The following is a 21,731-nucleotide window of genomic DNA, read 5'->3' on the forward strand; positions in this document are numbered from 1 at the left end:
GTAATGGATTTACAGTTTAGACATCTACTACATCCGGGGGGAGGAAGGGGAACTTTGTTGTCTGATGATTCAAGGAACAGACAAATAAGTTAACGATCAGCATTTATTCTGTCTCTTATAGGATGGCAGCAGAAATAGTCAGGAGAGAATACAGTAGACCTAGAGTAGACTGGCATTAGCAAGATATTAAGAACAGGAGAATACTCTTTCCAAGACAGCTTAGTGCATACAGTGATACTTGAGAAGTAATAGTGAAAGCTAACACACGTACATGCAGACAAACTTGAGGTTGTTTCTTTCCTTTGACTTTTTTCAGCTAAGTCGTGCTTTGCAACAATGAAATCAGTCAGGAAATACAGGAACACCTGAAAGAGTGGAGAAAAGAGTTTCACTCAAAGCTGAGCTCCAGAATAACAGTGGTTTTGTTAATACACTACCTTGAAATTTACTTAAGTCTAACGCTGCTTGATTGCTTATCATTGCTTCTAGTGCAGACCTGTATATTTTAAATAAATCTGCCTCAAATCAAGGAGGCAGGAGAGGGACAAGGACAGGATTTGGCTCTGAGTATTAATGGAAAAAAGAATAAATCAAATACAAGAGCTAAGCTTTTTCCTTTTGTTACACAAAGATCTTCACTATGTGTCTGAAATTCAGACCCTCCTTCATATACGTTTTCTTCTTCCAGTAAAAGGTGAAAGTATTTGCCCACAGTTTGGGAGAGATTTTTAAAAGCTCCCAGCATTGGCTTAATTCCTTTCACTGAAGTCAAGGGGAGTTTTTGCACTGACACTAATGGGAGCAGATTTAGCTCAGCACTGAGTTCTTTTGAAAATGCCACCCAGAAACTACACTTTCTCCATAATCGACACTATTTAGCTTTGTGCAAACACAAGAATCACAATCACATAAAGTTCTGCTACATGGTAATATCCCACAAAGCTACATCAGAAGCCTAATCCTGAACAAGTGAGTAAGGTCCTAGCAAACAAATCCCTTTTACAGGTGTGAGACTACAGGGTGGAGATGAAGGAATGGCTGTTCACCCCACCTATTGCAAGGGCACTGATCAAAGGGAGACTAGCAGATGGGGCAGTTGCTTTCCTCTGCAGCTCACTCAACAGTAGAGCCATGTGGGTTCCCTGTAGCAAACACCCACTGGCTCCATTCCTGTTTGCATTTGACATGCTCTGTTCCTTTTGCCAGAGCCGGCCTTATGGGTGGGTGATGTGGGCGACTGCCCAGGATGCCATGGTCAGGGGGTGTTGTGGTCAAGAGGCAAGGAGTGGGGCAGGCCTGGGGTGCAAGAGCATGGAAGAGAGCTTGGGGCAATGGGGCATGTGCGCAACACCATCCCTCAATTGCGGGGGTGGGGAAAGAGGAGAAGCTTATTGAGCACATGCCAAACATTCCATCTTCCTGGATGCACTCTGTTCCAGAGGCCACACTGACTGACAATCTCATTGTCCAATCAGTGCTCATCCCCACCCTAAAGTGGTAGAATATGCACTTCTAGTGGCTGATCCAGGGCTGAAGGGTGGGAGGAGAGATGGGGGTATGGTGGGAGCCGGGAGAGGCAGCAGGGCCCGGAGGTGATGGAGTGAGGAGCACTGGGAGCAGTGGAGATGGGTGTGGAGCCCGAGAAGGCAGTGGGGGTTAGGGGCACCGAAATACAAGTTTGCCCAGGGTTTGCCATTTCACCTTAGGCCAGCCCTGCCCTTCACATTTCTGTCTCACTGCAGAATTTCAAGTGCCACCTAATGTGGAATGCCCACCTGCTACCTGTGGTTTACCAACAGGGCTCTTCCCCACTAACAGATGGTCCTTGCTGCTTTCTGGCTTTCCATTCCCTGTCAGGCACTTTGCCCATACTAATGAGGATACTTTTCCTTTTAAATTGGCTTGTGTCACTAAGGTAACTCTCACTTGTCGTTACTAGGGCCCTACCAAATTCACTGCCATGAAAAATACATCAGACCATGACATCTGGTCTTTTGTGTGCTTTTAGCTATACTCATAGAATAGAAATCAGGGTTGGAAGGGACCTTGAGGTCAAAGCAGGACCAATCCCCAGACCAATTTTTGCTCCAGTTCTCTCAATGGCCCCCTCAAGGATTGAACTCACAACCCTGGGTTTAGCAGGCCAATGCTCAAACCACTGAGCTATCCTTCCCCCCCATACTATACCTATTGTACTGAGAGACCAGCATTTCTCAAATTGGGGGTCCTGACTCAAAAAGGAGTTTCAGGGGGGGTGGGGTTCACCAGGTTATTTAAGGGGGTGTCATGGTATTGCCACTCTTGCTTCTGCACTGCCTTCAGAGCTGGGCAGCCAGAGGGTGGTGGCTTCTGACTGAGGGCCCAGCTCTTCAGGCAGAAGTAAGGGTGGCAATACCATACCATGCCATCCATCCTTCTGCACTGCTGCTGGCGGTGGCCCTGCCTTCAGGGCTGGGCTCCTGGGAAGCAGCCACCAGTCTCCAGCTGCCCAGCTCTGAAGGCAGTGCTGCAGCCGGCACCAGCGCAGCAGTATCACAACCCCACCCTACAATAACCTTGTGATACCCCAACAACTCCTTTTTTGGGTTAGGACCCCTACAATTACAACACTGTGAAATTTGAGATTTAAATAGCTGAAAACATGAAATGTACTATTTTTAAAATCCTATGACTGTGAAATTGTCCAAAATGGACCATGAATTTGGAAGGGCCCCACTTGACTCTGTGTTAGAGAACCACAGCAGTAAGTAAAAAGCTTATCTGCTGCTTCCCCAAATGCATATTATAGATGGCCAGCCTAGGCCCAAAGACAATGTCAACTAGTTACATAAAGGTGGGTAAAGCAGGATCTCCCTTCTATATTAGATACAAATCTGTATCTACCATTTATCTTAGAACTAATTGATACATCACATCAGAGAAGCTTCTTGATTTATCAAACACTTACAAATATGTATTAAGTAAGTGACAAACCTTATTAGAATATCCCCATTTTCTTCCTTCTGTTAATATCTCTCTTTATTTGACAAAGAGAACACACAGAACACCACAGGATAGTGCAGAAATCAGAGCAGATGGATCCCTGTTTAAAAAGAAAACATATTAAAGTCTGTAAACCTAAAATGTACATCTAACTTTTCATTGACTATCACATTGAATGGATTTTAACTCAGACTAGACTATGGGCTTTCAGTGCTGCCTTTGACTGGGATGACAGGGCCATTATGGGGAAAAGGGAGCAGGGGAGATACATTTTAGTTAAACTTCTTTTACCAAAGGATTTTTGTCCTAGATTCATAGAAATTAAAAGATACCAAACCCTACTTGGTTATCTAATCCATAGCTCTGCTTTTTACCCCAGTAAGCCCCGCCCTTTCCTGTCCCGTCTTCCCGCTCCCCCCCTCCCCCCAAAAAGTATGACCAATTGCTTGCTGTAGAGGGCAGAAAGACTGGTGATGGTAGCAAGTTACCTCTTAAGAGGGCTGGTTTAGGCACCAAAGACTTTATTTACACAAATTAGGAAGCAGAGTCATCTAATGGATGCACACTTTAGCAGATGGATACCAGACTGAGGACTGGTCTACACTGGGGGGGCTAAGGGGGGTTATCAAGCTAAGATACGCAGCTTCAGCTGCGTGAATAGCATAGCTGAAGTCAAAGTATCTTAGATTGATTTACCACGGGTCCTCACGGCGCGGGATCGACGTCTGCGGCTCCCCGTGTCGACTCCGCTACTGCCGCTCGCTCCGGTGGAGTTCCAGAGTCGACGGGAGCATGTTTGGGGATCGATATATCGTGTCTTATCTAGACACGATATATCGATCCCCGAAAAATCGATGGCTATCTGCCGATCCAACGGGTAGTCCGGACATACCCAGAGAATAGAGATTGGAAGCTCTGCCAGATCAAGTCAGCCCATCTACCTACCTGTGCAGGATTGTTCCTTGCAGAGTAACCTCTGGGGTTCTGTCCAGTTTCCATTTTAAAATTTCCAGTGGTGGGATTTTTCAACCGGTAAACTGGGAGTCTAGTATCCAGTTTTTTGCATTTAGGGTTAGGATGTTTTCTCTGATATTCAGCCAAACTATTCCTTTTCTTAACTTCATCCTTTTGCTAGTCCTGGCACCACTCCTTAACACACTGCTCTCCACCTTTCAGATCTTCGCAGTTATAGCCCCCACTATTATTAACTCTCAAAAAGTATACATATTTAGCTCGGACTTTTCCTTAATGGTCAATGCCTTCATGCTCCAAATTAGTTTCACTGCTCTTCTCGAATTTCCTTCCAATTCAACTGCATCCCTTTCAGGTATTGAAGATCCAGCAGGGAAAAAATATGTTCTAGATAGATAAACTTTTGCCTTCCTGCTCTGACATGAGCTAAAATCTTTTAAAAATTTGGAGCTCTCTATTCAGGCTCCTAAGTGAAGCGGCCAAGTTTTGAAGCTATTGTTGAGCCCTTCAGAAAATCATTTAGGTGCCTAAATAGAAGCTGAGGTTTGGGAGGGGGTTTAATTAGCCTGTAATATTTCTTCATAGATCTCCTAAACCTCCTTAGCTTTGTGTTGTTATTGCTCTATTGAATTTATAATCATATATGTAATTTCTTGGCCAATATCACCCGGAAGTATTTCAGTGATAGTCCTTTCCATGTCTTTCACAGAACATTAGGGGCATTAGGCTGAATCTCATTTTATAATTTCATGGCCATATTTCTAACCTTCCTCAGTCCCTTCATATTATTCCTCTCGTGTTCATAACACATCCCAATTCAGTGTGATCTATTCATTTAATTTTCATATATTATCTAATCTTATTTTTTCATTTCTTAGGCTTTTCCGTTATTTGTACCATGGTACACAAGGAGTTAACTCTGGAAACTACAATACTATAGCTTGGGGAAAAAAAACCACATACACAACAACCTTGTTGATTGAACCACATTTTTAGAATTCTGTCTACATTCTGCAACACCTTTTTAACTAATCAGGAGAACATTTGGCTAAGAGATTCATGCTGAGGGAGTAAGAGCTAAGATTTAGATAAGTAGTTTGGCTAAATGGCAGTTGATTATCAGGTTAGCATTATGTAAAATGGCTGCATTAGAAATTATCCAATATACATTTAATTTAGAGGGATATTTAACGGTAATGTTGCAGTCTATATGATTTTATAAAAATATGCTAATGAGTGAATATAATGTAACTGGAATATGCTTCATGCAAAAGGTCTCTTGTAAGGTATCATTAACAAAGCTTATAAACTACTGAGTGTGGTCATCCTATTTGTATAAATGTACCACTCTTCTAACTGAAACTAGAAATATGAAATATAACTCGGAGGGCCTATTGTAATTTTGCAAAGTGTGGGCCATTAATGGTGATTTGGAATCTTGATGACTCCCATTAACCAGGACAATTGACTGTGGATGGCTCTGTTTGCAGGCAAGCCCTCCTGTGAGTCAGGCTGGGAGGAATGAAGGCTTGGGGCCTTACAGTGACAAGTAATCATGTCACCTGGACTGGAATCCGTCTTTAACCTGGTGCTTTTCCAGTGAGGAGGGGTGGGAACCCAGAGGGACAAAGGATTCCCGCCTTATGCAAAGGATATATAAGTGGGTGGAACAGAACAGAGTGGGAGAGCCACCTGAGCTGGAACAAGGGCTGTACCTGGGGAAACTATTGTGCCCAGACTAGGAAGGCCTCCAGTCTGAGAAAAGAAATTTATTAAAATGTCTTTCAGGGTGAGATATTATCTGTATTCAATTGTATTACTGTATTAGGCTTAGATTAGCGGGTTTTATTTTGCTTTAACTCATTTTGTTCTGTTTGTTACTACTTGGAACTACTTAAATCCTACTTTCTGTATTTAATAAAATCACTTATTAATTAACTCAGAGTGTGTGTTAATACCTGGGTGGGCAAACAGCCGGGCATCTCTCTCTATCAGTGTTATAGAGGGTGAACACTTTGAGTTTACCCTGTATAAGCTTTATCCAGGGTAAAAAGGATTTATTTGGGTTTTAGACCCCATTAGGTGTTGGGCATCTGAGTGATAAAGACAGGAACACTTCTGTGAGCTCCTTTCAGGTTAAGCTTGCAGCTGTGGGGCAAGTAATGGTCTGGGTTTACAGCAGGCTAGCGAGTCTGGCTCAAACCAGGCAAGGAACTGAAGTCCTAAGCTGACAGGGCAGGAAAGCAGGGGCTGAAGTAGTCTTGGCACATCAGGTGGCAGCTCCCAAGGGGAGTTCTGTGATCCAACCCGTCACGGTAACCAATGCCTCATCAGAGAGGGGTCTCTCTATCTCAGATATGTAGCAAAACTCCACTTTAAAGGGACATCAATTAATAATGGATAATTGCACTTACACTTTTCATGAAATTATCTCAAAGTCCTTTACAACAGTGCCAAGGAATGATCTATTTCACAGATGGGGAGAACAAAGGAAAGAAGAGCCAAGGGACTTGTGCAAGGTTACAGGGTGAGTCAGTGGCAGTTGCAAGTAGAACCTAAGTCTTCAGATGCCCAATCCTCTGCTAATTTCTAGACCGCAGAGCACTCAAATCATCAGGGGAGACTCCTAGCAGCCGTATTCAGATGGGGAGGAATCACACTGGGTGGAGGCTGGTTAATGAAAATGTAGCCAACTGATCTGCTTAGATCAATGTCATGTTGCTTTAAGGGCTGTTCTTTGAGCATGAGCAAAACAAAATATTAAATAGTAACTAACAGGGATTCCGTATTTTGTCCGGTAGAGAGTCCTCATGGCAACGCTTCCGCCACACAAGCAGCATTCATTCATGTCACTTGCTACTTGACATTCAAGACAATAGAAACAGAATGTTCCACATAGGCCTGGATAAAGACAAAAGAACAAATGAGGCTCACTCAAATGTTTTCCCCTTCATTCTCACAGACAGTTAACATTCACCACCACTTTTAGGAGAGATGTAGGAATGCCTAGAAAATTGGAAGGAGAAAGTTAGGGATGTGCCAATGGGCCAGAGCTAGTGCAAAGGAAGGCAAGATCATTGAAGGACCTTTATAGTGATGTCATGTGAGGCTTTAATAGGCAATTCTTCTCTCTCCCCCCACCCCCCGCATAATGAATAAAGGCCATTTTTCCACTACCAAAAAAGGTATGTTTTTATAGTAGATTAGCTCATACACACTTTAGTTGTCTCACTGTAAAAATTCTAGGGGAGACAAGGGATTGTTGTGGAAAATTAGACCACACCGTTGATTTTGGATCAGACAGTCTGAGGGACCTTTATTGTTATACAAGCATGCATGCAGGGAGGGTCAGCATGGCCCCACGCAAGGGGTTAACTGCCCTCTCTTCAACAGATTTCACCAAGCTTATAAAGGCTAAAACCACAAATTATTACTTACTAAATTTTCCTTATTTGGGATTATTAATGGCAAATTAAGCAAGCTAGCTCAATACTTTTTCATATTTGGTTTTTCCTGTTATTGTTCTTTGACAGTTTTCGTTGGTAGTCTGCCTGCCTTAAGACCCCTCCTTTTCGGTTGCATTGGATAAGGCTCTTGTCACATTCTAGCTGAGCTGGCACATATGGGCCCTCTTTGTTCCTTTCCTTAGTTCCTCTTTCTCTGGTTTCCTCACCCCCCCCTCCTCCCACCGTGCCCCTTGTACAGACAAACAAGTTTTGCAAAAGTTAACCTTTGTTCTTATATAGCAATTGGGTTTTGCTAACCGGCCTGGGCCTAAAAGGAAGGGGTTAGGATGCAGTCTGCTTCTGACGCCATGGGTAGGGAACTTGCCAGACCCCCATCATTTCCCTCCTTTCGATGCCTTTCTTCGGCATCAACTTCCTTAAATTTGAATGTTTATTAAGCCTGGACCTCTGGACCGTCTTCCTGAGACGTATCTAGGGAAGCATATCCGCTCACATGGGGTATCTTGAGGAAATCATAGGCTGGGGAGTCGGGTGGATATGGGTTCATATCTACTTCTCTTAGGGGCACGAGGGCAATCTGGTGAAGGGGGTTATATGATAGGGGTATGGGGTGAGGACAACAAGCTTTGCAGCAACAATAACAAACACAAAGATTTAATAACAGTCCTCCCCCTACAAGGCCCCATAATATATATTTATGAGCGTGGGGGGGCTGAAAGGCCTTAGTGATGGAACAGAGGACATCAGTGTTGGTACAGAGGGTTGTGACCCTATGGGCTGTCTGAAAGGCATGTAGTTCGGTGTTGTATATAGTTTCGAGGACATGAATCTGTTTTTGTAATAGAGAAACCTTTTGAACTTCTGATAGGAGAGACATTAGGGAGTGAAAATGATCTGGCACTAGAGCTGCCCAATCAAAGGGAATGTTAAATGTCAAGGAAACTTGGTACGTTTTGTCTGCGGGCCAGAAAATAACTTGAGTGCCAGCAGGGCCAGCTCCAGACCCCAGCGCGCCAAGCGCGCACGTGGGGCGGCATTTTAACTGGAGGGCGGCAGGCGGGTCCAGCGGACCTTCCGCAGTCATGCCTGCGGGAGGTCCAACGGAGCCGCGGGACGACCAGACCTCCCGCAGCCATGACTGCGGCGGGTGCGCTGGTCCCGCGGCTCATGTGGACCTCCCACAGGCATGCCTGCGGAAGCTCCACCGTAGGCGCGGGACCAGCAGCACGTCTGCGGGAGGTCCTGCGGAAGCGCAGGACCGGCGCCCGGCAGTGCAAGCGGCGCAGCGCGCCGCCCTGCTTGGGGCGGCGGAATTCGTAGAGCCGCCCCTGAGTGCCAGAAGCAGTAACTAGGTTGAAGACTGTGTCTCGTAACACAGACGAATTAACGAGGACACAGCTATTGTTGGCTTGGATGAGGGGTTGGGAAGCAAGGGTTGTTAATTGGCCGCTGCCTTTCCAACAAATATGTTCATGGACAGTAACAATTTTTCCAGGGTGGAGTTTGTGAATGCACTGGAGTTGGGGGGGCTCTAAGGGCCATAAAGTCCATAAATTACCTAGTCCTATCCAGAGATCCGGTCTTATTTTCGTGGCACCGATTAAGAACCGGTTAGGGCCGTGGGGTGGCTTGACTGTTCTACCACCTTTTCTGTAGTTCCAAAAGCAAGCTCAGCTGTTATAATTTAACAGATTTTCTGGTTTCCCTTTATCCAATTTATGTCCTCTTTTTGGGGCCCTGACCACATTTTTTTGCCCTCACATGCCCTTTGTACAGAAAAGCCATTGTTTCATTTTGGGAACTTTTTACTGTGACTTTTTTACCCCTTGACACACAGAAGCAACTTTTTATTACTTTGTTTCCCTCCTTTTTTCCCCCTTATACACAGAGACAAGTTGAACCAAAGTTCAACACAGCCTGAAAACAAACTTATTTAAAGTTTAGGCCTAAAAGCCTAGTTAAAGTTCTAAGCCCACCATATTTTCCTTTTTTTTTCTGCTTATTTTTATACACATTTATTACTGCTTTTGGCCTTCTTTTTTTTTAACTGTTGCCATAAAGTTTATTAACAATTATTAGCTTTACTTGCTTTTGTGCATTAAATTTAGCAGGTTTAGGATTGGCCAAGCAATGATAAATGCATTTATTACAAAAGCAACAATAACATAACCCCATACCAAACAATAATAAAGCAATAACATTTGTATGGCAATAAAACAATGGGGTTGGGATTACTAAATGGTTTTAGTTATACATATTTAATACACAAAATGAAAACCCTATAGGCTATATAAAAACATTATTTTTAATTGGATAAGGCTCTTGTCGCATTCTAGCTGAGCTGGCACATATGGGCCCTCTTTGTTCCTTTCCTTAGTTCCTCTTTCTCTGGTTTCTTCACCTCCCCCTCCCCCCCCCCCCGTGCCCCTTGTACAAACAAACAAGTTTTGCAAAAGTTAACCTTTGTCCTTATATAGCAATTGGGTTTTGCTAACCGGCCTGGGCCTAAAAGGCAGGGGTTAGGATGCAGTCTGCTTCTAACCCCATGGGTGAGGGTCTGGCAAGTTCCCTATCAGGATTTTTAGTTTTTACCATGATGTAACTAAGCAAGGTGAACCGCAGGAGGGGGAGATAGAGTTGAACTTGTGCAGATACACCGCTAAAAGCTACATGAGCACTTTGCCTCCACTAGGATTTTACAGCAAGATGGCTAACCCAGGTTAGTTATCCGGCTGTAAAAATACAACTTTCTGGAGCAGTGACCCTCAGCAGATCCAGATGAACTTCCTTTAAGTGGGGCCGGAGTACAAGTAGTTTCTTTGTGTGAGAACGAGTGGGTGATGTAGCCATGTAGTGACTGGCTCTCAGAATGGATAGGAGAAATACAACTACAAGCCACTCCTTTAAATAAATATAAAACAGACAAACAGGATTCCTCCATCCCCCATTTAAAGTCATGCCCAGTAAAAGACTGGAGATATAATAAGCCAAACATCAAGACACCTGAAGCCAAAACAAAAATACAACATTTGACTATCGACTTACAGACTCCACAGTCACTGCAGCAGTCCATCAACCCGGTCTGCCACAAGGGGCTCGATGCATTGGCCACAGTAAGTTGGGGCTGTACAACGATGACAGAGGGAGAGGCCATGTCTAGTTCCACCAGCTGAGTTCAGAAAATTACATTCTGAAAGGAAAACAAGAAACGAAACCATTTTGCAAGTCTGTTAGGGACTAGCTGTAGTCAGGGTGTCTTGTGTCATTGTAGTGACACAACTGGAGGAATGTTATTCACATCTTTGTGAAATGGCACCATGTTTCTCACTTCATTGGAAGCAATGCTTTCCACTTGATAACTGGATAGTTTTGGTGGACACAGAGGCCAAATTGTTGTCAATGGAGTTGGACCAGGGATGAATTTGGCCTATTTTCTTAAGTCCAGGTTATGAGTAGGTGTAAATTTTCATTCAAAAGCACATTTCTCCCTACTATCACATTGAGGCATAGGTCATTCCTGATTCAAAGGAAAAGGTGCCACTAACTGGATGGCAACAACATATCTTCCAGCAACACCAAATGGTTCCTTGGCCCTCTTCCCGGTGAGTTCTGACCCACTCTGAGCCTACTTAACTTGTATGATCTGAGAACACAACACACTATGGATGTTATCACAGAAAAGGAAATATCTCCGATGCTGCTGTTCTCCAAGAGACCACCTTGAGACCAGAGATTAGCCCCCAAATCAGGATTCTCCTGTTGCCGCTAACCCTCAGCCCAATTCCAAGATTTCCCTCAGGCAAACTTCCTTTGACTTCATTGATGATTGGTCAAAGTGAAGAATTATTCTGGCAGTAGTAAACAGCTTTTCAGACATTTTCAGACAACAATGGGCAAGATTCACGAGGGGGACTTTGGTGCTGCAACACTCATTGTTGCAATGCCAAATGTTCAGGCATCCTGTTGCCTCTGGGAATTCACAACCCAGGCACTGTCAAAGTATCTTATTTATACAGATAAAAGGGTGAGAACTTAACTGTGGGAACGGAATGTGAGAAGCTGAGATGTTTAGGCTTCCAGGACGGGCTAATTAGGCTGTGAACTGTGTAGTGCGGCCTTGGCTGGTTCTGCCAGTAGGCAGTAAACAGGATAATAAATTAGAAAGTTGTACAGGATGACAATTACCCTATGAAGTTACAGCTGTGCTTGTGTGTACCTTGTTAACCAATTAGCAACTGCTTGATTGCCTGTTATAATTGTATATAAGAGCATGCTGGAGAGAAATAAATGACTTTGGCTACCAATCACATTGATTGATGGGCTCGGTCCATGCCCGCCTGAGAGGCACCGCGACGCAACACTTAACAAGATAACAAAGGAAGCAGAATCAGATAAGTTTACCTGGGCTAGGCATGCATATCTTATTTCCTTACTAACTATTACCCATCTTCTGTTAATGTTTCGCCATTAGCACCATTGTTTATGCCTAATGTTTCTTTTCCTGGCACCTGTATTTCAACATTTCTTATTTCTGCTTAAAGGTACATACAACATTTCTTTAATCCATTCTTATTTTTACAATATAATTCATTCTACTTTCACAGCACCCAGATCCTATAAAGTGCAGAGGGAGAGTTAGGTGCTTAGAAAAGCAAATTCACAAAAGGCAGCATGCTAATTTTTTAAATTTTATGGCATTAACCTTCACTGGAAGCATTAAACATAAAATAAATAAATATAAAATGAATTTGTCTCAGTTGAAGAAGAATTTGTAGAGTTAGTATATTTTTAAATAAAGTCATGACTTTTTCTCATTTTTAGGGGAAAATATTTTTAGGCAGTTAGTCCCAGATCCTCAAATGTATCTAGGTGCCTAATTTCTGCTGATTTCAGGAATAAAGGACAATATTTAATAATTTATGCACAGTGAATGACTCCAGCAGGGGAGAGCAACGTGCCTGAGAATACCCCCTAGCCCAGTGGTTAGGGTACTCTCCTGGAAAGAGGAAGGTTCAAGTCCCTGTTCCACATGGGGTGGGGGGGGGAATTGAACCCAGGTGTCCCATATCTTGGCTAAGTTCTCTAACCCAGTGGTTCTCAATCTTTCCAGACCACTATCCCCCGCCCTTTCAGGAGTCTGATTTGTCTTGTGTACCCCACATTTCACCTCACTTAAAAACTACTTGCTTACAAAATCAGACACAAAAAATGCAGAAGTGTCACAGTGCACTATGACTGAAACATGGCTGACTTGCTCATTTTTACCATATCATTATAAAATAAATCAATGTGTGTATAAATATTTGGTGTGATGCTTCAGCCTGTCTTTCACTTGTGAGCCTTGTCTGAAGCCCAAGTCCCAGGCCGCGGGGCTGAAGCATGTAACTTAGCTTTGCGGGGCTCCCTGTGTCGTGGACCCTGGGCAACTGCCCTGCTTGCCACCCCGTAATGCCGGCCCTGCACTTGCAATCCCCCTAAACCTGTCCCTTAACACCCCGCCTGGGAGTGCAACCCCGATCTAGATGATTTAAGTACTCCCTGCAAGACCTCTGAGCAGGGCCGTCCTTAGGATTTATGGTGCCCTAGGCAGGATTATTAAACTGGTCCCCCTGTGCCTGTCTTGCTCTTAGCAACACAAACATAAGCTTACACTATTGGAAAACTTGCCACATACATGTTATTAAAACCAGTTTAACTTAATGAAGCACACCGTAGTGCTGATGGACTAGCACTAAAGAAGTAGCACTATAGAAAAAATTCTGATTTGACAGAATGATGCAAATAATGTAATTTTTTTAATTTGTCAACATTTTATTGGAAATCTATATGAAGAGGTATTGAAACAAGGATTTGTTTTTAATTAAAAGCAATCTTTCTGGCTTTTTTGGCTGCAAAATCAGTAATAATGTCATCGTATGACAAAGACAAAGTGATCTCTTGTTTGATTGCAAGAATAGCAAGACCAGACAAGTGTTCCTGACTCTTTGTAGAGCGGAGATAGTTTTTAATGAGATTTAATTTTGAGAAACTCCGTTCTCCTGATGCTCCTGTTACAGGAATTGTCAGTAGAATACGAGTGGCAATGTACACATTAGGATATATGTCAACAAGTTTGCTGATATGAGTAAACTGTACAATGTCCATTATCGATTTTGCATGTGGCAACATTGATGACAGTGTACTCAATTCTTCATACAGTTCAAGTCCATTTAAATCAAAACTATCGCCGTGCTTCAGGAGGCTCTCTAGGTCAGGGGTCCATAAGGCAGTGCCTGAGGGTGCCATGGCCTCTCAGTGCACCTGCATACTGGCTGGCGGATGAGCATCCGCCGAAATGCCACCAAAATTCGGCGGCGACGCCTCTGGATGATGCCGCTTGCCGCCGATAAGCAGCGTCATCCAGAGTCGTCGCCGCTGAAATGCCACTGAATTTCGGCGGATGCTCGTCCACTGCCACGGTAAAAGGTTGGGAACCACTGCTCTAGGTTCTTGCACTTTGTCATTAGTTGCTCTTGTTTTCCTATTTCATTGAATTTAGTCCTGCTCAGCCCACGTACCAGCTGAGTGAATGGAACCCCAGGCCGACAGTGGGTTGAGTGGCTCAGCCAGGTTATCAGCCGCCAGCCTGCTCAGCCCGCTGCCAGCCTGGGGTTCCTTGGGGGTCCCCAAGCCAGCAGCGGGTGCTGAGTGGGGCCGGTGGCCGGGACCCCAGGTGGCAATGGGGCAGCAGCCAGAACCCCAGAGCAGCGGCAGGCTGAGCCGCTCAGCCCACCGCCGCATGCCATCGAAAATCAGCTCGCGTGCCACCTTTGGCATGTGTGCCGTAGGTTGCTGACCCCTGCTCTATACACTAGTAAGGAGATGAGCATATTACAGTTGCTGGAGGGCTCTATTTAGCAGTAACAGGGCTATAGGAAAGTCAGTCAACATTTTTTGTTTCTCTGATGAAAACTGGCCCACTCCCTTCCCCATACCAAACTTGTCACAAATAATTGTCAACAACTTAATTTTCTGGTTTTGGCTAAGATATTGATTTTTTTTTTAAATTGAAATTGAATTCAGGATTGTTAGCAAGCTCTTTTGGCAAACAAAGTTGTTAAATGACAATCTAAATGGCAACACAGCACTGCTTTCCTGCTTGGCTCACCCCCCAGCCTGCTGGTCCAACAGCTGCAGTAGAGGAGGAGATAGGTGGAAAACTGCAGGACCCCAAAATCCACCTCTTGGGGTGCAGAGTGGCAACAGCAGCAGCAAACCCTCAGGTCCAATCACACACCAATGGGCACCACCGCCAGCCTAACGGACCATGGTGAAGTTAGCACAGCATCTGATCTCAGGGACAGGGCACCCATGGAGCCACAGCAGCTCATCCTGCCCTGTGCAGCTCCCCCCGGATGAGATGGATCACTGCCAGCCCAGGGGAGAGACGCGCTCCCCAGCTAGGGTGACCAGATCCAGATGTCCTAATTTTATAGGGCCAGTCCCAATATTTGGGGCTTTTTCTTATATAGGCACCAATTACCCCCACCTAGGGTGACCAGACAGCAAATGTGAAAAATCAGGACGGGGGTGGGAGGGAATAGGAGCCTATATAAGAAAAAGACCCAAACATCGGGACTGGCCCTATAAAATTGGGACATCTGGTCACCCTACAGGTGAGTTCCTTCCCCCTCCCCTTCCCAGAGACCCCAGCAGCCAATCCCCTCCCTCAGACTGTGCTGCATTCGGCTCTCTCTAGGACCCAGCAGCCCTGCTCTTACATGCTCCACTGCTTCCCGTCTGTCCGGGCTCCTGGCAGAGCGGTGCCCCCAGACCTAGTGGTGCCCTAGGCGGCTGCCTGTTCTGCCTATGGCTAAGGACGGCCCTGCCTCTGAGTATCCCCAGGGGTACATGTACCCCAGGTTGAGAACCACTGCTCTAACTCTCCCTATGCATTGTATAGGGAGACCAGGCATCTAATGCAGGACACTGGATTCCACGGGGTACCTAGGTGCCTAAAGGTAAGTCATTGCAAGGCTCAGTGTTACAACGCCTGAATCCCTTTAGTACATTTCTAAAAAAAAAAAAAGGCATTAAATAACCATAAAATGTATTAACAATGGAGGAATAAAGATGAGTTATCATACATTTCCCCCCATTTTAAGAAGGATATAGGCTTGATATGCAGTTAATACACTTCTAAAGTCTGTTAAACAGATATACAAAGTATTAATGACAGGAATAAAGGAGAAGTGTTATTAAATTTCTATAGTAATCATGCATTTCCTCGTTTTTAGAGAGCTAGGTTTTACGCAGGTAGTACATTTCTAAATAAAGGCTATTAAACAACTGCACCAAGGCTGCTAAGTATTAGTGATAAAGAGAGAAAATATAACCTTTAATTAGTTTCATTTTGCAAGGAAGGTGCTGGTGTAAAGCCATCTTTCAGGGATCTCCAATAAAGTTTTTTTTTTTAAAGCATAGAAAGTAAAAAAGGGCAGAGTGAAGAGAAAAGAGTCTCACCATACAGCGTCACCAGTCACCACACCAGCTAAATGGCAAAAACCTCTCTTCTGGGAACTTAAGATAAAGCAGGCAAAATCACCTGAGCCAATCAGAAGGTATTCTTTAACCGTGTGACTTTTTGCAGACTCATATCTCACATTCAGAGGGGTAGCCGTGTTAGTCTGGTTCTATAGAAGCAGCAAAGAATCCTGTGGCACCTTATAGACTAACAGATGTTTTGCAGCATGAGCTTTCCTGGGTGAATACCCACTTCTTCGGATGCAAGCAGTCCGATGCTTGCATCCGAAGAAGTGGGTATTCACCCACGAAAGCTCATGCTGCAAAACATCTGTTAGTCTATAAGGTGCCACAGGATTCTTTGCTGCTTCTATATCTCACATTAAATTTCAGCATGTTTTCCTTATAGAATGTGAAGGTTTTTCTAACCCCATGGTCTTTTATGGAATTATTAATTGTTGCATATTAAAACATAAATTAAAGACAACACAATTAAAAGGAACAAGTATGCAATTTCTTTCTCAAACTCCTTTTTTCTTTTTAGCATTAGCTTTCTTTGTTTTTTAATTCTGGACCATGATTAAAGTTTCCTCTTTACACATAACTTCTTCAGCAACTGCCTTTTAAAATTCCTAATAGGCACATAACTCAAACAGTGTTTAACTTTTATTCCGATTTCTCTTATTGTATTATATAAAAGTAACTTATTTACACGGTTTGATATTATGAATATAGAAAAATAGGGCCCTATACACATCCCAGGAGCGTAGTGTCCCCTCACCTTGGTTATCATGAGGCTTCAAAAAGACTTTCTTCATGTGAAAAATTGCAAATGGAGGTTCCGCCAATAGCGCCTGCATCTCAGACACTATCCTGGCAGCTATAATAGCTATTAAAAATGCAGTCTTTGTAGAACGGTCCCATGTAGAACAAATTGCCATAGGATCAAAAGGAAGACTCCATAGGTGTGATAAAACTAAGTTTAGATTCCAAGATGGAACCAGATCTCTGATAGGAGAGTTGTAGCTCATAGGGCTAGCTTGCCTTTATTATATTCACGGCCTTGCCTTCATTGTATTCTGCCTTTCTTATATTGAGCAGTAATGCAAGAAACCCACCGGCCTGTATCCAGGGCCGGATTAATCGTTTGTGGGCCCTGGTGCCTGAACCATGGCCCTGCCCCCTGCTCTGCCTGCGCTCCACCCCCACTCAACCTCTTCCCCCAAGGCCCTGCCCACACTCCATGCTGATGCCCCGCTCCTGCTTGGCCTCTTCGCCCTGAGGCCCCACCCAACACTCGCACAGGGGAGGGAGGTGCAGAAAGGAGTAAGCAGGGGGCAAGGGTAGGAGGGAGCAAAGAGGAGTGAGTGGCAGGCAGAACCTTGGCAGGCTTGAGGTCTTTGAACAAACAACAGAAACTTTGAACAAACCAACAGCCCAGCAGAAAACCTCAAGTGTTGGGAAATTGAAAGTAGAGTGCTTAAAAGTAATTTCTGACAATAGGAACATGAGTCCAACCACAAGAGTGTCATGGCAACAAAGTTTTATATCTAACAGGTGCCTGGGTTACATCCGCAGATACCTAACCACAAGAGGGACATGAGAAAACGTTGACATATATAAGTTAAGTTCATTTATATACTAACCTATAGGACAGGTATTCTCAAACTGGGGGTTACAACCTTGGGGGGGGGACGACACATGAGGTTATCACAAGTACATCCACGAAGCAGACAGCAACTGCCATAAGTAGAGCCCTACCAAATTCATGGTCCGTTTTGGTCAATTTCATGGTCATAGGATTTTAAAAATTGTAAATTTACTGATTTCAGATATTTAAATCTGAAATTTCATGTTGTTGTAACTATAGGGTCCTGATCCAAAAAGGAGTTTGGGGGGGGGTCCCGCAAGGTTATTGTATGCGGGGGTTGACACTGCTACCCTTACTTCTGCGCTACTGCTGGCTATGCGACTGCCTTCAGAGCTGGGCAGCTGGACAGCAGCAGCTGCTGGCCAGAAGTGGTTTCAGCCACTGGGGACCACCCTTGAGAGGAGATTTGACCAATCGGGGGGGAGTCAGGGGAGGGGTGACCCATCCAGAAATGGAGTGGGTGACCCCTCTTAGAATTCCTCCCACCACCTTCTGCCAATCAGAGCGCAGCACCATCACCTCATAAGTTCCAGTGCCGGACAAGGAGGCCATCTCTTACCAAAAATGTGTGTTTTAGAAGTCATGGAAAAGCTGAGAGGAAAGACTGGGTTGCATATGCCTGATTATGGGGGAAAAATATTTTACAAAAACTTAACATTACCATCTTTCTCACCCATACCTATGTATTTACTTAAAATACAAAACCTCATAAAATAACCAAACCAATAAGCAAAATATATTTACTGGGCTTCATCTCTCCATCAGCCATTGATGCTGGTGAATTTTCGTTTTCAGTTCTCTCTTTCCTTTTTCTTTTGCACTTGTTTACCCTCTGGTCTAAGGATCTCCCATGTTTTGACCATACTGTGGAGCAGACAACATTATTATTATAAAACACATGAAACTCTCTTGTAAACTTAAAAAATAAAATACTCATGAGGCTGTTTTTCTATTTAAAAAGTCATAGCTTTAAAACAAAATAATCCATTTCAGGCTATACAACAAACACAGGTTTTTGAGTTTATTTTTACCACTTTAAAAAACTCACAAAATTTTTTTTAAAACGCATCTCATTTTGCAGAATAAAAACCAAACTGCTTTAAAAAACAACTTTTAAAAACACATTTTCCACAGAGCCCCGTTAGTTTGAAACACATCATACCATCAGTTTGCATCCAAACTTTTTTTTAAAAGCCAGCAATGTACTTTTTAAAAAACCCACACACGTTTTGCACAAACTCAGACACACACACCCCAGAAGTTTAAAACACCAAACCAAGAGTTTGCAACAAAATAGTTTTTTAAACACCCACACGTAACAATTTAAACATTAAAGCCAACTCTTTTAAGATGACAAACAACCCCATTTAAAAAAAAACCACCTTTTTTTCAGAATAAAAACCAAACTGGTTTAAAAACCAACTTTTAAAGTACCATTTTTCACAGAAACCCCTATTAGTTTGAGATACACCATACCATCAGTTTGCAGCCATATAACTCCAGCAGTTTAAAAACAACAGTTTGCAACAAAATACCTTTCAATAAACCCACATGCATTTAAAAGCCAATTGCAGAAAGTAACCTATCACAGCATAAAGGGTTGCTGGCACATGGTTGTTCTGTTCCCTGCCCCCCCCTCCCCCAGGTGTGTTTGGGCCTTTGGGTTAAAGAACAAGCAAAAATGTTAGTATTATTCCCCAAATACATCAAACCCCTATAAACAACCCATTTTAAAAACACATCACATTTTGCAGAGTAAAAAACCCTGTTAGTTTGAAACAAACCAAACCAACAGTTTGCAACCACATACTTTAAAAAAACAAACAAACAAAAAAAAAAACCACATCTATGTCTTGCACAGACCTCATCTCTCATACACAAAAACCTGCAGCTTTAAGCACACCAAACCAACAGTTTGCAACCAAATACTTTTTAAAACCCCATACTTATCTCTAGCTTAGGCCCCTGAATCACTAACAATTTAAACATTAAAGCCAACTCTTTTAAGACGACAAACAACTCAATTAAAAAAAAAAGCAGCATTTTTTTTGCAGAGTAAAAACCAAACGGCTTTTAAAAACCAAACTTAAAAACACATTTTGCACAGAAACCCATTACTTTGAAACACGCTATACCATCAGTTTGCAGCCATATACTTAAAAAAAAAAAAGGCAAAGTACTTTTAAAAAAAAATCCACACCTATGTTTTGCATAAACTCAGATGCACCCCTCCCCTCCAGCTGTTTAAAATAACAAACCAACAGTTTGCAACAAAATACCTTTCAATAAACCCACATGCATTTAAAAGCCAATTGCAGAAAGTTACCTTCTATCACAAGATAAAGGGTTGCTGGCACATCGTTGTTCTGTTCCCCGCCCCGGTGTGTTTTGGCCTTTGGGTTAAAAAACAAGTAAAAATGTTAGTTAGTATTACCCCCAAATCCCTATGCAACCTGTGTAATATCTGATTTTTTTTATTTAACACTATTACGCACAAGTATAGTTAATAATGGTTTTTACCTTGTCCTGAAAGGCAACTTAAAGCTACTGGTTCCACACTAAACAGATCACTGTACAATAAAGATAGGTACCATTATTTAGTAAGGGCAGCATGGCCAAAGAGTGACATTATATAATATATATTTTCAGACTTAGAAGCAGGGAGCATACCTCCTCTTGCAGTCCAGCAGCAATTCAATTCAAGATAGTTTCTGCTGAAAGAGGACAGTCTCCAAAAAAACTGAGGTTTTTATACCATCCTAACTCTTTGTTTCAAACAGACTTCAAAAGTCTGTAGTTAGCAGGTTGATTCGATCACCACAGCTCTGAACTAATAGATACTTAAGGACTTTAAAAAGAACAGGAGTACTTGTGGCACCTTAAAGACTAACAAATTTATTGTAGCATGAGCTTTCGTGAGCTACAGCTCACTTCTTCGGATGCATAGAATGGAACACACAGACAGGAGATATTTATACATACAGAGAACATGAAAAGGTGGAAGTATGCATACCAACAGGAAGAGTCTAATCAATTGAGATGAGCTCTTATCAGCAAGAGAAAAAAAACTTTTGAAGTGATAATTGAGATGACCCATAGAAGATGTGAGGAGAACTTAACATAGGGAAATAGATTCAATTAGTGTAATGACCCAACCATTCCCAGTCTTTCTTTAGGCCAGAGTTAATTGTATCTAATTTGCATATTAATGTGAGTTCAGCAGTTCCATCCCTCCCCTAATATTCCCTTTTGTGATCTGGGGTGGGGGAATTAAGTTATCTGCACAACAGGGTTGCTTTTGGCTAACTTTTTTTCCTTTTTAGTTACAATACATTTTTCTTTAGGGCCGTCTTACAGTATTAAACAGTAAATCACCATACACACCAACCCTTAATGTTACTGTACCTATTCCTAAGTGGGGGCCCCTTGCAGATATCAATGAATGTCTTGGGGCTTGTTTGTTTTTTAAACATGTTTCTTTCATGATTCTACAACATACATTTCAGCTTTTTGCTGTAAATGGGTCTCTTTTACACAAAGACACAAGGGCTAGGTTCTCACAAACTATTTTTTTTCATTTAAAAGACATACTGCTCCTTAAAAACAAACCAAGATGCTCCATTAACACTTTTATCTTACTTAAGGGCCACAGAGACAGTCTCACAGAGACAGTCTAACAGAAACACAAATAGTCACAAAGCCCTTTTCAATAGATTTTTAATTTATTTATTTACAGCTACCAAGTTTTATATCGCATGTTTGTCCCCTCACCATTCTCTAACTTAATCCTTTTACATTTCTTACAAAGAGTCTCTCTCTTAAGCAGGGTTCTATAACTTTTTGTGTGGACCAGACGGTGAATATATCGCTGTAAGCTGGCATCTTCTGGTTTGGTCATTTTCTTTAAAACACAGTCAGGGTCTCCACTGAATTGCACAGCATTTATCGAGGTCACCTCTTGCTTTAAATGTTCTTGGGTTAGGCACAGACATTGCATAGCATAACCTATGGCAATAACAGTGTTTAATAAGCTTTCCAAACACAGCTCAGCACACAGGCCTCAGAGCTTGCAGTTTATATCCTTTGAAGTCCAAGTCACACAGTGCTGCTGGCCTGACGCATCTATGACACAGCCCTCACAATCTTCGAAAAGATTT

The 21,731-nt window shown here is 42.9% G+C and overlaps 1 protein-coding gene across 3 annotated transcripts; it reads right to left on the reverse strand.

Moving 5' to 3' along the window:
- Window positions 1-89: 89 nt before the first annotated feature.
- Window positions 90-18,438, reverse strand: PLAC8 (placenta associated 8). 3 transcript variants are annotated; one of them, XM_039539975.1, is made up of 5 exons: window positions 18,319-18,438; window positions 10,467-10,611; window positions 6,731-6,855; window positions 2,974-3,082; window positions 90-365 (listed from the first exon to the last, which is right to left on the reverse strand). In XM_039539975.1, exons 2-4 carry the CDS (start codon window positions 10,573-10,575, stop codon window positions 2,978-2,980), a joined length of 339 nt encoding a protein of 112 aa, XP_039395909.1. In that variant the 5' UTR covers window positions 10,576-10,611; window positions 18,319-18,438; the 3' UTR covers window positions 90-365; window positions 2,974-2,977. The 3 variants fall into 3 exon arrangements, with proteins under 3 accessions (XP_039395909.1, XP_039395908.1, XP_039395910.1); XM_039539974.1 differs by lacking the exon at window positions 18,319-18,438 and adding an exon at window positions 15,924-16,005; XM_039539976.1 differs by lacking the exon at window positions 18,319-18,438 and adding an exon at window positions 15,797-15,817.
- Between the last annotated feature and the right edge of the window lie 3,293 nt (window positions 18,439-21,731).

This window comes from Mauremys reevesii, linkage group 5 (genome assembly GCF_016161935.1).
Source record: "Mauremys reevesii isolate NIE-2019 linkage group 5, ASM1616193v1, whole genome shotgun sequence".
NCBI classification, from domain to species: Eukaryota; Metazoa; Chordata; order Testudines; family Geoemydidae; genus Mauremys; species Mauremys reevesii.